This window comes from Natator depressus, chromosome 1 (assembly GCF_965152275.1).
Source record: "Natator depressus isolate rNatDep1 chromosome 1, rNatDep2.hap1, whole genome shotgun sequence".
Classification (NCBI taxonomy): Eukaryota; Metazoa; Chordata; order Testudines; family Cheloniidae; genus Natator; species Natator depressus.
In genome coordinates this window covers 163,384,944-163,402,278 of record NC_134234.1, presented here as the reverse complement: position 1 = coordinate 163,402,278, position 17,335 = coordinate 163,384,944, and the positions used below count along the sequence as shown (strand labels likewise).

General features: G+C 46.0%; 1 protein-coding gene and 1 long non-coding RNA gene across 5 annotated transcripts in view; one reads left to right on the top strand and one right to left on the bottom strand.

Annotated features, from left to right (window-relative positions):
* Positions 1-14,032, top strand: part of EVA1C (eva-1 homolog C) — a 61,999-nt gene extending 47,967 nt beyond the window's left edge. For 2 of the 3 annotated variants that reach the window (XM_074946725.1, XM_074946724.1), the window contains exons 6-8: positions 6,693-6,773; positions 9,237-9,326; positions 13,579-14,030. In XM_074946725.1, the coding sequence (XP_074802826.1) occupies positions 6,693-6,773; positions 9,237-9,326; positions 13,579-13,982 (575 nt within the window). In that variant the 3' untranslated portion in view covers positions 13,983-14,030. Of the gene's footprint in view, positions 1-6,692; positions 6,774-9,236; positions 9,327-13,578 lie in introns of all 3 variants that reach the window. The other variant, XM_074946726.1, reaches the window with a different exon arrangement.
* LOC141983645 (uncharacterized) lies at positions 2,751-11,136 on the bottom strand. Of its 2 annotated transcripts, XR_012638475.1 has the most exons (4): positions 10,922-11,136; positions 10,543-10,720; positions 5,157-5,328; positions 2,751-2,889 (listed from the first exon to the last, which is right to left on the bottom strand). It is a non-coding gene; the product is annotated as an uncharacterized LOC141983645 (long non-coding RNA). The 2 variants fall into 2 exon arrangements; XR_012638476.1 differs by lacking the exons at positions 10,543-10,720; positions 10,922-11,136 and adding an exon at positions 5,727-5,866.
* Positions 14,033-17,335: the final 3,303 nt, after the last annotated feature.

The window sequence follows — 17,335 nt, the reverse complement described above, 5'->3', positions numbered from 1 at the left end:
GGAGCCTTGACAGCAGCAAGGAGTGGTTCAACAACAAGCTGAGCCAATGCAAAATGACTACGGAGTGTGCTTTTGGCCGTTTAAAGGGCCGCTGGTGCTGTTTGTATGGGAAGCTGGACTTGGCCGATGACAGCATCCCCGCGGTTATATCAGCGTGCTGTACCCTCCATAACATTTGTGAAGGCAAGGGTGAACGATTCACTCAGGCATGGAACTCGGAGGTTCAACACCTGGAGGCTGAATTTGAACAGCCAGAGAGCAGGGCTATTAGAGGGGCCCAGCGCAGGGCCTCAAGGATTAGGGATGCCTTGAGGGAGCAATTTGAGGCTGAAGCCACCAGTCATGTCTGGTGCCCTGCACAGGAGTGAAGTGCAGTGGTTCCAATGTTAGTAGCACTCTGTGTCTGCTATGCTGACTTGCAGTGCCTGTTTCTTTCCTGGGCTAAGGTATCTTTTACTTTATGCAATAATAAAGAATGTTTTCAAAGCCAAAAAATCCATTTATTGAAAAGAAAATTCATTTATTGAAAAGAAACACAACTGCTTGGGAAACAGAAAGGGTAAGGGGATGGGGTGGTGAACGGTAAAATCACAGATTTGCATATGTCCTGTCTGGAGTGCTGTGCAATGAGTGCTGCACTTCAGGATGGCTATACTGCATGGTGATGGGGGTTGAGTGCAGTGGGTAAGGGTCGTAGTTTGCAGGGCTGGGTGCTGAAGCTACAGGTGTTGGAGGCAGCTGGTGGCAGTAAGAACCTGGATGTTGGGGAAAGTGGGTTGGAGGTGACATGGGGGCACAAGGGAAAGAGTATTGGGACAAGGGCTGCGGGGGGGGAGGGAGGCCAGCGCGGTAGTGCTCCGTCTGCATGGCTATGAGCACCTGGATAGAGTCCGCTTGGCGCTCCATTATGCTTATCAGCCGCTCCGTGCTTTGGTGCCGGCGATCCGCGCTTTTGTGCCAGTGCTCCTCATTCTGCTGGCGGATCCTCCTTTCACTGTCCCGCCCCTCCTGCACTTTTCGATTTTCATTACTTGAATGCTGCATTACTTCATGCAACATGTCTTCCTTGCTTTTACATGGCCTCTTTCTGATTCTTTGGAGTCTTTCGGCCAGTGATAACAAGGACGGCTGAGATCTCAAGGTTGCATCTGTAAAGGCAAAATGAAACACTTAACAGAGGCAGCATTGTTCACACCAGTCAGAGCAATGATTCCCCCGTACTTAAGGGCAAGCACAGTCTACACAATAGTATAATTTGGCCTTCCCAAAGTGAGCGCACATAACCCACGGGAGCCCCAAAATGGTGAGTAAGCACAGGGTCAAGCGTGACTGATTGTTTCATGGTCGTACTTTCCTCTAAGTTTCTGTGCCTTGGGGAGAGCCAACAGCAGCAGGGGGCCCCTATACTGAACACTCTCCCCACATTTTCCACAGGAGTTCGTCCTGGAAGATATCTCGCTGCTGAGGGTGACGTGGGAAGCAAGGGAGGGTCTTCTACTGCAATGTGGATTCTGCCCTGGCCCATATGCAGCTTGCCTGTGTGCAGCAATGGTCCCCCCGCCCCTCACGGCACAGTGGCGTGGACACATTAGCCTTACTGGGACAAGGACCACAGTGGCTCTCCCAAGAAACCTGCGCAAGCGCATTGCCCAAGTTCTGGCTGAGACCTTTGAAGAGATCACTGAGGCCGATTACTGCAATGTGAGAGAGCACATCAATGCCCTATTCTGCATCTAGACATGCATGCAGCCCTAACCCTCCTCGCCCCAAGAGCCCGCACCAAATAACTTCCTTCCCAAAATAAAAGCCGCTTACCGGGAACCTCCTCTGATGTTTGTCCTTCCCCAAGCACCGGCCGCCGCGACTAGCTACCTTCCTCCTGGCTTGAGAACAGCTCCTGGCTGCATGCATCTAGGGATTCTGGGGTGTCTTCCTCCGCCTCAGCACCCTCACTCCTGCTTTGATCCTCCTCCTCCTGCCTTGTTGCACTGGCCTCTGAGGTGTCCATGGTGGTACTCGGAGTGGAGGTGGGGTCGCCACAAAGTGTTGCGTCCAGCTCTTTGTAAAAATGGCAGGTCGCGGGGGCAGCACCAGAGCAGTGGTTTGCCTCGTGGGCTTTGCGGTAGGCATTCCGCAGCTCCTTCACTTTAATCCTGCACTGCAGTGCATCCCGCTCATGGCCCCTTTCCATCATGTCCCTTGATATCTGCCCAAAGGTATAGTAATTCCTATGGCTGGAGTGCAGCTGGGACTGGACAGCTTCCTCCCCCAAACACTGATGGGGTCCAGCAACTCGCCATTGCTCCATACTGGGGATCGCCTGGCACGTGGAGGCATGATCACCTGGAAAGATTCACTGAGAGCACTCCACACCTGGCTGAGCAAACAGGAAGGGGATTTTCAAAATTCTCAGAGAATTTAAAGGGCGGGTCTGACGGTTGGTCACCAGAGGGCAGGGCAGTAGAATTCAAAGGGATGACCAGAGTGGCTAGAATAGGCGTTGTGGGACACCTCTGGAGGCCCATCAGAGCGCAGTATAGGGCCAGGGCATCCACACTGGTACCGCAGCCCTCCAGCAGTGGCGCAGCAAACAGTATTCCACTCGCCGAGGTGGATTACCAGGAGCGCTGTAGCCGCGGAGTCAGAGCGCTCTACGTGCCTTGCCAGTGTGGACGGGGAATTTGCGCTGTAACTCGCAAGTGTAGCTAAGGCCACAGTATGCAGTAGCAATTCTGCTGTGGTTGCTGCTTCCTGTTCTGTTGTGGAGGTATAGTTTGAATTGTTGAACTGTTTGCCGGGTTTTGGGATTAGGAAGGAATTTTTCCCTCAGGGCAAGATTGACAAGGTTCCTGGTGGGTTTTTCCACCTTCTTAGCAGCATCCTGGAGGCCTAGTTTTAGGTAAATAGAGAGCAAAGACAAGATTTAAAAGTTGTAGGTTTATAAATTAGTTTGTAATTTTGACACAGCTTGCAACCAGTGGCCAGTGTGGGTGAGAGGCTCAGAGGGGCCAGTTCCCAAAGGTGAATAAGAGTATGCTGATGAAAACTGGGGAGACCATAAGTCTTCACAGACAGGTGCCCCCATTTGTACCCTCATTCTCCCTCAAAGGGAAGAGAGCCAGAGGACTGGGGAGAGGTGAATCCTAGGGGGAGAGGCTGAAGAGGTCCAACCCTGAACACTAGATATTTGGCATAGAGATCAGTTAACACCTACATTGGACCCAAATATGTTTTTGGTATTGGGGGAGGGGAGAGTTAACCCGCTCCATTAAAGTTAAAAATGAATAACGTAACATCCTTCCACTTTAAATTCCATCCCTGTGTCTGTGTTTTCATTCTCCTGTATGTCCTGATCAATAACTGCTCTTGCCCAGTAGTGGGTTTGTTTTAATGGTTCTGCTCAAAAAACACCAGAGGCTCCCAACAGTTGGTCGGTGTGCGGGGCAGAAAAGCCCCCAGACCAGAGAGGGAGCATGCTCTGTGCCCCCTAGAAGCCTGCACATGTCATTGCACCTGAGCACCAAATAGCTGGGGCTCTGCATTTTTGGCAGCCGGGTAAGGGTGGCATCTAGCCAGAAGGGAAGTAGCTAGCTCCTGTAGGCAGCTTACATATAGCCTGATCCAAGTCTTTCCAATAACTTCTTCAGAGGGCTTTGGATCAGGCCCCTACTGCTACACTACAGAAACTGCAATAGTATCATTAACTCCCCCCATGCCTGCTTTTTCTTACCCCCTGGCCTGAGCACTGAGGTAAGACACTGGTATAACTGGTGAAGCCAATAGCAGCAATCTGTGCTGCCAGTCGAAAGGAGGTGTTAACTCTTGGCAATATCACCAGAGATCCTTGGACTTCATAGGTTTGAAAGCTGTGCACCCTGCCCCTTCCCCTCTGCAGCTGCAATCTCCTCCCCTCCCTGTGGGGAATATGCCAAATTAACTCTATGGGGAAACACTGTGGAGTTTTCTGAGTCTACCTCTGGCAGGTCTTCCCATTGGAGAGGCCCAAATAAGCAGTACTCAGAGTTTACTTGCATGGTTTGCAATAAGTAGCCATTTTGGGATTGATTCTTATTTTAGTTGTACAGTGCCATATATCTGAAGATCAGAGAAAACAATGATCATCTATGGATTATCTAGAAGGCAGGTTCCTTGCAGGCACAATAGGGGATTTTTAAAGGTATGTTTTAGAGCTTTTAGGAATCTACCCTCATATGTTAGCCTTCAGGTGAGAGGAATTACGAAGATTGATGTTTATTTTTATGAAGAAGGAGCTGGAGGCTTGCCATGGAGCTAATACATAATATGCTTAGACAGTAAATTCTGTATTGTTGGTCCTTTTATAAAAGTGAGTTACTGGAATTCCCTTTAATTACTCTAACAATAATTATGACACCTTGTTCTTTATTTGTGGGCTGAGGGGTATGTATGTGGTAAGATAACTCATAATATTAATCATTGTAGTGGTTTTGCAAAGACACATAAACCAGGTAGTAGATAACATTCTTCTGTGTTGCTGGCACATTTTGCAGGTTTTTTCTGCCAAACACTACTAAACTGTGCAATCTGAAGCATTAGCAAGTGATTTGCAGCTCTAACTATTTTACAGATCATCTAGTAGCCATGAGAAAAGAAGAGTTTTGAATTCTTGAAATTCCACACACAGGGTGGGAGCTCCTGTTGATAAAAGACTCCCAGTGGATAGGTACAGTAGTATGTTTTTAAAGCAAACCTCTCCAAAGAAATTTCTGATTATGGCAGTATATCAAGTTTTACTTTGCTAAAGCAATTTGCCTGTTGCAGCCAAACTGAACTGAATTGATAGCACATCACAGTGGTAAGGAATGCCTATGTTCAGAAATAGACGGCTTTCTCAATTGTAAATCCACTAACTATGTACTTTGAGAGATGTTCCTGATTTTGCCTCAGAATTTCTTCTCACCTCCTCCTCTCTGAGCTGGTGGTTTCTCCTCACTCGAGATTTGGATTTTAACATAGACAATATCTGTCCCAGTTTCAGGGCTAGCTGCAACTCTGTCCTCTTTCAGATCTTTCAGATTTTTCAGAGTAAAACTGCACTTCAACCCCTTGGACTGGACTTCACTCTGTTCCTGTCAACCTTCTTTTACACAGTTTATTGGCAAACATTTGTTTCATACCTGAAATGTCTTCCATTTTCCAAATGCGTGTGAAACTCCATCAGTCTGTCTTTGTATAGTACAGTGAATAGGTGCCAAGATCAGTATAACTGAAGGACCCATTCATCTGACACAGGATTTGTGAGCTCTTAACATGTACACAATGTGCCTTCCTTTGAGATCATTTTAATCCCTGTAAGAAGAGTGTGAAAGCTTCCAAATTAAATCCACTAAAATGCAGAAGAACAATAAGTTAATTAAAAGGAAACAGTTCTCTGGCCACTCAGACCAATGCTTAGTCTACACTTAAAATTTCGATCAACCTAGCTGCGTCACTCCAGTGAAAAGTTCATACCCCAGAGGGCTGTAGTTAAGCTGAAATAGCTCCCGGTGTAGCTCTGGCTAAGTCAATGGAAGAATTCTTCCTTCGATGTAGCTACCAGCACTCAGAGAGGTGGATTAACTGCAGTGATGGAAAAACTCCTTCTGTCGCTGTACAAAGCATCTACACTACAACAACACAGTTGCAGCACCATCGTGTAGACGTGGCCTAAGAGCTCATTCCATCTGGAACACTCTCCGGTTACTTACCTTACCGTAACTGGAGTTCTTCAAGTTGTGTGGTCTCTATATTCCACTGCAGGCTCTCTGGCACGTGGAGTGCACGCACACCCACAACGGAATACTAGTAGGGTCCACCACTTGAAGTAGAACAAAAACGTCTCGTCAGGAAAGTCACAGAGCACATCACACAGAGCTTCAAACATTTCTTTACTGACCGTTACAGACTTGATCTATTCTCCTCATCAAAAGCAGTGGTTGGCACAATTTAAGGTCTATCAAAAGTATGCCTCATTATTTCCTGTTCATTGGCATTTCCTTTTGGTCCCGAAAGCTGGATCTAGCTATTGGATAGTTATGTCTTATGGAAACCATGCCCTGTGAGACAGATCTTTGGCAGCAGTCCAGACCCTTGCTCTCACCTGGAGCTAAGGGATTTAACAAGAACTTGTTTCTTTTACCATCTATTACTTTTGACTACAAGTAGGAACATAAGAAGAGCAGCAGAAAAAGAAAGATCTTGCCCCTGAAAGAAAGAAAACTGCTCTCCATTTGATTCATCTTTTGTTATTAACAGGAGAAATTTAGCTCTTTCGGTAACTGTGGCTCTGGGAGCACAAACTCTGGCCTCATTCCTTCAGTCCAACCTAGAAGAGCAGACCCTACCACCCTCATGCAGCCACATTGGCTGCACTTGAGCTGCATGCAGACACAAGGGTCTGCCTGTGCGAATCCAGTTGCAGGACTAGAGCCTTTGTATGAATGTTCTTTAGTGGACGAGGCCCGCAGAAAATTACAGCCCTGGTCTTTTGTGTTACAGTGATCATAAAGGTGTTGATTGTGCACATTTAAAATGGATTAATAATGGGTTTGATTATTATTCTGGGCCATAGTTTATAGTGAATTTTCCTTATTTGCAGTGTGATTAAGATAACAGCTCAGACAGCGTAATGTTCTTAAAATTGACAGTGCACAATTTTTCTTTTTTCTTTTTAGTTCCCAAAATCATACTTACAGCAGTTGATCCAATGATTTCTAATCTAAATCCTTCTCTGAAGCAGAACGATGGTGAATATGGTAATTTTTATGGTTTTATTACCATTTGTCTTTAAGTCAAAATAGGAAATATGTTTGATCACAGATGGACATAGCTGTATTAGAATAAAGAGGGGGAAATAGTAAAATCATATGTTAAAACTGGCTCTGACTGCTGAAAGTTGCCAAAAAAAAAAAAAGATGTTTTATCATCAACAGAATGAGTTCTACACAATTAGATTCTGATGATACTGTAATGTGGGAATTTCACAATGAGAAATCCATTCAGGAACAAAGGCAAAATTCTAGGGCCTGATATTAAATAAGTTATTGTGGGCCAAATCCAGCAGTCCAAATGCCTGTAAAAATATATAAGATGTTGGCTCGAGCCAGGATTGCAAGATTTGGTCCTAAATTTGAGAGGTGAAGCTGGTAAGCTTGCAGCTTAGGGGTGAGGACATGCTTCCCACACCTATTGCTGTGGAAGAACCTGTTGACTCAATAGATGTTCAGTGGCTCTGGTAAGTGAGGAGCTACCCATTTTCTCCAGGACCCAAGTGTGCCAATCGCTGCCTCGTTATGTCCACCTTTTAAGGAGGCACAGCCTGGAATTCTGTCTCTGCTCCAGAACGCACATGCCCAATGTGCGCTGTAGTTCACTGCCAGCGCTTCTGATTATTTAAAGGGGTGCCTGAAAGTGTGGAGAAGTCATTTGCCTGAAACTGCATGTTCAAACCAAACAAGCTACATGATGTGGTTGTTTGTCCACAGAGCTAAAGATTTTCTGAAAAAAGCAACCTTGATCAACAATGTGTTTATATACACAAGATTTCCTCAAGAATCAGAGTGGCAACACTTGTATTGTTCATTTTCATCGCTGTTCTCCTCAGCTGCTTCTCAGTCTGGTCACTTTCATTCCCTGGGAAGTAGCCATGCACAGTATAATCTTATTAATGTCTTAGCATGTTTCATTCTTGTCTATTAATTTATTAAATTTAGATTGGAATAAGGTAGAGGGGAAGCTGCACATAAAAAACGAGTTATCTTCTAACCATCCCCTTACACTACATACTATGAGCTGTGATCTTTAATTAAGCCACTGAAGTCACTTTAAACAGAACTTTAAACATATTGCATTTTGACATTTCCATCACTGGGACATGGGCACATTGTGGTTATCCATAACTACTGTACATCTTTCTTAACTGTGGTCAAGAGATGTGAACAGTAACAGTGAGTATATGATTGTTTCAGACTGGATAACCATGTATGAGTAAGGCTGAAATGTAATTTTGTGAACAGCGGAGAAAATGAATGGTGTGGCTAGCACACATCCTCTATTGCAAGGGCGGGCAAACTTTTTGGCCTGAGGGCCGCATCGGGTTTCGGAAATTGTATGGAGGGCCAGTTAGGGGAGGGGGTCATAGCCCGGCCCCCACCTCCTATCTGCTTCCCCCCCCGGGGACTCCTGCCTCATCCAACCCCCCCTGTTCCCTGACGACCCCCGGACCCCCACCCCTAACTGCCCCCCGCCGCCCCATCCAACCCCTCCTCTCATTCCTGACTTCCCCCCGGGACCCCTGCCCTATCCAACCACCCCTTCTCCCTGTCCCCTGACTGCCGCGGAACCCCTGCCCCAACTGCCCCCCGCCGCCCCATCCAACCCCCGCTCTCCTTCCTTACTGCCCCCCCAGGGACTCCTGCCCCTATTCAACCCCCTGTTCCTGCCCTGACCCCTATCCACACCTCCGCCCTCTGACCACCACCCTGAACTCCCCTGCCCTCTATCCAACCCCCCCACTCCCTGCTCCCTTACCGCACTGCCTGGAGCACCGGTGGCTGGCAGCGCTACAGCCATGCCGCCCGGCTGGAGCCGGGCCATGCCACCGCCACCACCACGCAGCACAGAGCACCGGGTCAGGCCGGGCTCTGCAGCTGCACTGCCTCAGGAGCTCGCTGCCCTGCCGCCCAGAGCACTGCGCCGGTGGAGCAGTGAGCTGAGGCTGCGGGTGAGGGGCTGGGGCCTAGCCTCTTGGGGCAGGAGCTCAGGGGCCGGGCAGGAGGATCCCACAGGCCGGATGTGGCCCGCGGGCCGTAGTTTGCCCACCTCTGCTCTATTGCCACCATTTCTAGGATACTGCAGAGATTGTTTTGGGAAGTGATTCATTTAGGGTCTGATCGAAAGCTCAGTGAAGTAATTGGGAATCTTTCCTTTGGCCTCATTGGGCTTTGGTTCAGGCACTAAATGGGATTGGTCATAGCTGCTGTTTAATTACAACTTTGTAGTTTTCTAACTATCCGTTATGTTTTGTTTGTAGATCACAGGTTTGGTCTAATGTTTTGCATAGTCCCTGAAAACTATAACACTGTCAGTCCTAAATTTTTCCACGAGTTCAGTTAGATGACCTGTTGGATTTAAAGAACTTGAAAGAAAAATTAGAATTTAGTAGCATTATTAAGCGTAACATACTCTAATTGAATTTGTCTTGTATTTTCACATTACAGATATAAACACTGACCCCAGGGAATCAAGGCTTCCAAAGAAAGATGGAATTATTATTAGCAACTCTTTGGCTACATTTGCTTATGTTAGAGGTAGGAAAACGTTGGGTTTTTTCCCCCTCCTTGTTCTGTGTTTGGTAATCCTGTTACTTCTAGTAATTGTGGTGGTAGAGCATTACCACGCTGCCAGGAGGATGAGACGATCATAACATAGCAACTGACATTTATGTAATATGTTCCATCCTGAAGGATCCCAAACTCTTTTAGAGGCTGCAGCCAAGATTTTTAAAATGAGTGATTTCAATGGGAGCCGCTGTGTGCTCAGCACTTTTGAAAATTAGGCACTTATGTAGGAGCCTATCTTTAGGAATCCATTTCTGGAAGTTTTGGTCCGTGTATATAAGGATCACTGAAGCACAATTAAAATTCAGCCACCTCTGGGATGGCACATGACAGGAATTCTGACCCATTGCCGCCACCGCCACCACCACCACCACCAATCATCAAGGCAAATCCCAAAGGGACGTGGCCTTGTTGCAGAGTAAGTGCCACCCAGATCAACCGCTAGCTAGATCTTTAAGATGGTCTAGTTGGATGTTCAGTCTGTGTCCACCATTGGCGATGTGGGAATTCTGACCCAGCAACCCTACAAAGCAGGATTTAGGAAAATAAATATAAGATAATGTTGCCCCTTTTAGACCTGAGTGGCTAGTCAAAGTTTGGGGCCCTATAGATATTCCAGTTAGAAGTAGAAATTGGTAATAGGAGTTTTTTTGATCCAGTTTTGTTTATTTACAAAGAATGTACAAAATCCTGTGTCTCTGAATGCAAAGGGGATCAAATAGCAAGAAACAGCTTCTTTTGCTGCCAGCACCAAGAGCACTCTTTTAGCCTGCACCCATAACCCAAAAATCTCTTCCCAGGGTTCTTCCAGAGTCAGCCACCTTCAGCTTTCAGCTGCTCCTTTAGGTTGTCTCTCATTCTCAGGGCTGGTCTACAATGAAAAGTTAGGTTGACCTAGCTACATCACTCAGAGGTGTGAAAAATCCACAACCTTGAGTGACGTAGTTAAACCTAGCACTGACCTAAACCCCAGTGTAGACAGTGCTAGGACAAAAGAATTCTTCCATTGATTTAGCTACTGTCTCTCAGGGAGGTGGATTAACTACAGCGACTCTCTTCTCACACACACACCCCTATCCAAAACAGCATTCAGCCAAAAACTCCTGAATGGGTTCACACACACTTTTTGCCTTCGGTGGGGCTTATGCTTACAGTTATATTAAATGAAATATGAGTTCACACCTACCACTCTCAATGGGCTTTCAACTCAACCCATAACAAGGTATCACCCAGCTCGTATCAATAATATCACCAGCGAACTGAAAACTGAGAAAAAAATGTAGGTAGACATTTTCACCACAAGTTGAAATTTGGGAGCAGCCCTGGAGCCAACATTTCTACTCTTTCAGAAGAGGTCATGGGATCTGTAAATGAGCACAAGCAATTACGGCTTTAGTTTTACATAACATTTGAAATATGACACCGCTGCAACACAGTGTCTCCTAGCACTGTACTGGGAAAGACATTAACTACTGAATCAGATACAAGAGTATTCCCTACTGAGTCACCATCACACCTTCCTGTAGCATACCTTTGCTTTAGAGGTCTCTCATACAAATACTGACCTGATGTGATGCTCCTCAAGGGTACCCAGGAGTGACTGGAGGCCTCAGGGTCCTGCCACACTCCATCTCAGAGAGGAGCAGAAGAGAAGTCCTCCAAGCGGCCAAGACTGGTTGCGGAGAAAGAGCCAACAATGAGAGAGGCTGCAGGGAGCAGTCAATCAGGGCCCAGCAGGACCATATAAAAGGAGCTGCAGAACAGAGCATCAGTCAGTTACTGCCTGGAGTTGGAGGAGGGAGAAGTGTGTTCCTGACTGTCTGAAAGAGAAGTAGGACCATGGACAGCTCAGTGTGGGAAGGGACCAGGGGAGCAAGAGAGAGCTCCTGGCTTGCTGCTGGGACTGAGCCTAAGATAGTCTGCAGGCTGGGACCGGGGGAGCAAAGAAGGATCTCCTGGATGACTGCTAGGACTGAGTAAGGACTGAGCCCAGGGAGGGCCGCAGGAAGACAGTGTCTCCAGCGAAGAAGCCGTGAGGGTATGGCCTATACCATGCCCGGGGCAAGTTAAAGACTGTATACTCTGGAAAGGGTTTGTTCTGTTTCACATACAGAGTCACTAAAAAACCACCTGAGACACTACTGATGGGTCACCATAAATGGAAAGACTGCAGACATACCATACCAAAAGAGGGCATTTGTGAGAGGTAGATATCAACCCCATTACACCAGGGTTGTGAGGCACCTTGCCATCACTTGCCTTTCACCATGAAGCAGCGTCTCTGCCTGCTGTGCATCAGCTCCCTGAAACCACAGCCTCTGGCAGCACAAGCACTGCCTTCCAGGCCTCAACAGGTCTTAGTCTGGTTGTACACGTAGGGACAGGCACACACCAGTCCCCTGAGTTCTCAGAGCGTTCCCAGCAGTGTCCAGCCCCTTATTCATGGAACACTCGCAGCATTACCAGGCCTGCTGTTCCCGAAGGAACAGTACACACCAGCCTGTAAGATTCAATTAAGAACAGCATTTTTCTTTACACCCTAGCACTTAGGTGTAGGTACAGTGAAAATAAGAATGTTTGTTATAAAAAACCAGAGATTTAAGTGATAATGGGTAGCAGAAACAAACGGTTACATATAAAACAAAATCATAACACACTTTCTAGAGACTAAACTTAACCTTCTATCTAAAGAAGCTTATCTCACCCAAAATTCACTCCAGCATTTTCAAACTAGCCTGATTGAGGCCCCTTTTTTTCATGAAGCAAAAGTGCTATCCTTTTCTTCCTCAGTAAAGGGTGCCCAGGTGTCTTCTTTCCCTCCCAAATATAGTGGAGTAAACATTTAATGTGTACCTGCAGATGGAGTTCTCTGTGCTCCACTCCTCCCCCCACTGCTTTTCCTTTCTGCTTAGTTTCTTTTTAAAATTCTTGCAATCCTTCATTTGCCTTCAGGCGAGACTGGTTATAGGAGACCCACTGTGAAACATACAACACTTAATTTACATGAGAACAGTCAGATAGATAAACCTTTCTGGAGAGAACCTGTTTTTCACCTATGCTGGTGACTAGTCTCTCGACACACTCAAGAACATATTTTTAGTATCTATGCATAACTCCTTACATACTATCTGTACATTCATTTCACAATGCTATTGCTGACCAGTGTGACACCAGCTTTTATTTGAGACCTCACATGACATTCTTTGGTGAACCAGAATGGACATACCAGAATCAGGAGGTTCGGGTAGCCCCTCTGCACCCCCTTGTACATTGGCATTCTCGACTCACACCTGGCTTTTACTTATGACATTTGACAAGAGCACAGCCCGAGATGGAGTGACTGCAGATTATGGCTCAGATCCTCAGGACTTGCCATTTGGCATGTGACAGCTTGGGGGACGGGAAAGCTGCAAATGGGTAAGATACCTTTGGGTTTCCCTGATACTCAGACTGCACATGTTGGTCTGGTCCTGAGTGGCAACTTAGAGCAGTCTCAGGACTGCTTTACAAATGCATCTACATTTGAGCTCACAGGTGCTATTCTCAGCTGAGATAGATGCACCCACATGAGTGCTGCTTATGCTAGAGCACTAAATATAGCCGTGTATCTGGGGATAGCAGCCATGTATCTGGGGGCTAACCCCCAAATGTATCCAGGGGGGCTGGGCAGGTATGTACTCAGGCGGCGAGCCAGAGCCACTGCCCTGGCTACCCTGGTTGCACTGCTATTTTTAGCATGCTAGCTAGAGCAGAGTACACCTACGCTAGCTAGGAATCACACCTCCCAGCTCAAATGTAGATGTACCCTTTGTCATGAAGGCTGCAACAGCCCGAGGGACTATTCTGGCAACCAGAGTTCACCAGAACACAGAAGCTCTCTGCCCATGCCCCCTTTTTCCCAGGCCATGCCCACTATGGCAAGAGGGCTAGAAAAGGTGGCATGGCCACCAGCCAGTTCTTAAGAGTGCTAGTAAACTATTCATAACACACAGCCTAATACTTTTAGGGGCAAGTCTTTTTGCACAGTAATTAAAGAAATTGACTAGACAGGATTTAGATTACATGTATACAGACTTTTTGTTGCACGGCAGATAAGGCTAAAGAAGTGCCAAACTTACCCAACATCATGTAGGGCTCTTTGGAAATGACCGCTGACTTTTGTATCCGTTCTCGGCTTTTGTTTACAGATGTTTTAAGTCTGGCTTTTTGTTTTGAATTTTAGATCACCCTGAAAGAGCTGCTCTCCTGTTCGTGTCCAGTGTGTGTATTGGCTTGGTCTTCACACTGTGCGCTTTGGTGATACATGTGTCGTGCACTAACGACTTCCCAAAACTGCACAGAATGAAAGACCATTCAGTGCTGGAAAGTGACAAAGCAGACGATCACAGTGATGATGAAGAAGAGGAAGATTCTTTGGATTCAGATTTGCCAAATGAGCTAACAGGGTTTTATAGGACTTCTTACTCGGGTTATAATTCAACAGAAGCAGCTGAACTGGCTGAAAGGATAGAGCGCCGAGAACAGATAATGCAAGAAATTTGGATGAACAGTGGTTTGGATATGTCTCTTACTAGAAATATCAGTCCGTTTTATATTAATGAACAACAAAGTGTTTATTTTGGATGATCCAAGCTTTTTGTTTTTAATGTACCTTCTGTGAAGGGACACGTGTAACTATATATAATTATTTGTAAAGTAAAAAAATATATCAATAATAAAAGGACTGTTTCAAACCCTTGACTACATAACCCAGTGTGGAACAAATTCTGCAAGTATTTATAGTTCATTGTTGTTCTTTATTGACTAGTTGAAGATGAATTCCTGTACATAAGTGAAAAACATACACCTTTGCAGAAAGAAAAGTAATAAAGCAGCATAATACAGGATTAGGTATTTGTGTTCCATAAGGACATGGCATTTATTAGTTAACAGGTTAATTAGGACAGGCTTCTACAGTACTTTGGAACTGCCATGTGCTAAAGCAATGTAAAATATTTGTATTATTAATAAGGCAGGTGGAGCTAGACAAAACCATGCAGGGCTCCCTGAGGCCCTTCTGCTATTGCTCCAACCCATCCCAACTCAACCTTCCTCCCCAGTAAACCACTATATAATTGAGCTCAGTATAGCTGGAGCTAAAATCCTGCTAGCATTAGGCAGGTTAACAGGTTTGGTTCTTTAGGGTTGTATGCAAAAGAGGTAAAAAGTGTGGGAGCCCTTGAAGTTAAGCCACAGTGAAGTCATATTTTTTCTCAAAAGTGTGTGTATTCGCTCAGAACCATGGTTAGCCAAACCCCACCTTAATGCTCATGCAGAATGCACACAGGCCTAGGTGACGAGTCCCTAATGTATGCTGAAGCTTTACTCCACAAGTAGTCCCATTGATTTCAATAGCAAGAGTAAGGTGCTATTCAGTATGAGTAGGAGCTTCACAGTTGGGCTCTTTTTTCTGTATGCAGGTAGCAGGAACATATGCCCTCACCATGGGAAAAAAAATTCACTTGCAGGGAAGATATGCATGGGTAAGAAGTGTAAACTGGCATCAGGACCTTCAGTGGCATGTACTGCTGAAAAAAGGATTAAAAATAAAAGTGTGATAAAACACTTACCTGAGGCATATTCAGTTGTTACGTATGTCTGTCCTTGAGTTTAGCAACCTTTTAATTCTGTAGGAGCCAAAATAAATCCCACCCCCACCCCCACCCCACCTTAGGATTGGTAGCATGTTAGACAAGTATTTTTGTGAGTACTGTGGCCATTTTTGCTAACGTTTATATCAAAGTATATTTTTAGAGCCTGCTGATCTGATTTCAAGTTATTCTCCGTGAGGCTCTTTGATAAGGGTCATAATCTTCACTTCAAGAGTGTTCATGGACTAATCATGTTTGATTTAGTTCAATCACACAGAAAATTAAATCAGAAATTTATCTACATTGAAAATGCAGCCTTCCTGCCTTTAAGTAGAATGTCTCCAATAATTGAACGGCAGTCTGTAGGGACCTAGCAGAACAAAAGGAGGAAAAATGTCACTTCCTAGTGGTAATACTTATGAGATCACTGTGCTGTCCCTGTTCAGCCCCCATGTACAATGTAGTTGTATGAATCCTTTGAAAGAAAAAAATAGGGATTGTTTTAAACTCAAAATTGAGTTTGGGGAAAAAAATTAGAAAAGAGAAGCGGGACTTGCTCAGCTGGCTTAGCAGCAATCAGATGCTGAACTGGAAAATCTGAACACTGATTAGTGTCCTGTTAAGGGAAGGAACACAGATTAAGGAGATGGGAAAGAATGACATTAGCCTACTTCATGTAGCTAGGCCACTTTTCCAAATTATGCACATTGTGTTAAACATGCAATACGGTGGAAATTTGAGATAGGACCTAGTTTTTCATTCGCTGGGACGTGAGAGCCCCCTTTCCACAGCAGAGTTATTACAGTTAATGCATTCCTTTCACAGGGTTTGGTTTGGAAAAGATTTAGTGAATTACTTGATCTTTTCAATGTGCACTGCAAAGTGAAAGACTTTTTTTTTTAGCCTAATAAGGCCAGGTTTTTCTGTTGACCGACCCTGCGAGTAGGTGTTATCCCACAGGGAAATGCTGACTGATTCCAGCTGACTCAGGGAGCCAGCTGTGGTTCATTAACTTCACCCTGCCTATGAAGAGATGGGAGTAGTTCTTTGACCAGATTAAGGCCTACCCTGCACCACGCTAGGAAAGATACCTGGCGCCAGCTATTCTGGTATAGCTATACCAGCAAAACTTCCTAGTGCAGAGGCACACAATGCTGGCAAAAAAGTGCTTTTGGCAGTACAGCTTATACCAATTTCTCACACTAAATAAGCTGTACCAGCAAAAGCATTTTATGCCAGCATACCTGTGTCAGCACTAATGGTTTTGCCAGTATAAAAATGTCTCTACGTATCATCCCCATTAAGAGACAGTATTCTAGCAATAACAGTTTCAGGTGCAGACCTGGCCTAAGAGAGAGATGAGTGTGCAGGGAAATCCTGCAGGCAGCCAAGCGGAAGGAGAGAGCTTGGACCCAGGTTTACGTTTTCATTGTTGTTAGTTGAGTCAGCCCTAAAACCAGTTCCCAGGAACAGCTTAAAGTTTGGACTAAAGACAGGAGGCCAGATCCTCAGCTGCTATATATATCAGTGCAACTTCATTGACGTCAGTAGGGCTATGCTGATTTATACCAGCTGAGGATCTGGCCAGCGTGCTTACCTCGTCCTTTTCTGCTGTATTGCAATGCATAAAGACTGCCTCAGAGCAGCCCCAGAGTCTTTTGGGGCCCTTATCCCACTGAAGAGTTTCGGCACCCCACACTTCCTTAACACATGTAATTTAGGCCAGTGGTTCTCAAAGCCAATCTGCCGCTTGTTCAGGGAAAGCCCCGGCCGGGCCGGGCCAGTTTGTTTACCTGCCGCATCAGCAGGTTCGGCCGATCGCGGCTCCCACTGGCCGCGGTTCGCTGCTCCAGGCCAATGGGGGCTGCGGGAAGGGCGGCCAGCACGTCCCTCGGCCCGCACCGCTTCCTGCAGCCCCCATTGGCCTGGAGCGGCGAACCGCAGCCAGTGGGAGCCATGATCGGCTGAACCTGTGGACGCGGCAGGTAAACAAACCGGTCCGGCCCGCCAGGGGCTTTCCCTGAACAAGCAGCAGACCGGCTTTGAGAACCACTGATTTAGGCTACTTTAGAAATGAAACCCCCTCAGCCCATCACCTTTTCCATGACAGTTGAACATTCTTCAAACCTTTTTACTTCCCAACCTTTCAGTGTCTCTTCCTTTGTTTGGCCCTGTATGTGACTGCATTCGACATCATTCCAAAGCTCAGGGCTTAGTCCTTCAGCCCAGATTTTTACTTAGCATCAGCATAGTTGAAGGAGCCCTGCTGACACTTCTGACTGTTGTCCCTTTTACTTCTTCCATAAGCATTTGACTTTTGACCACACGTTTTCCTATTCAACGATATTT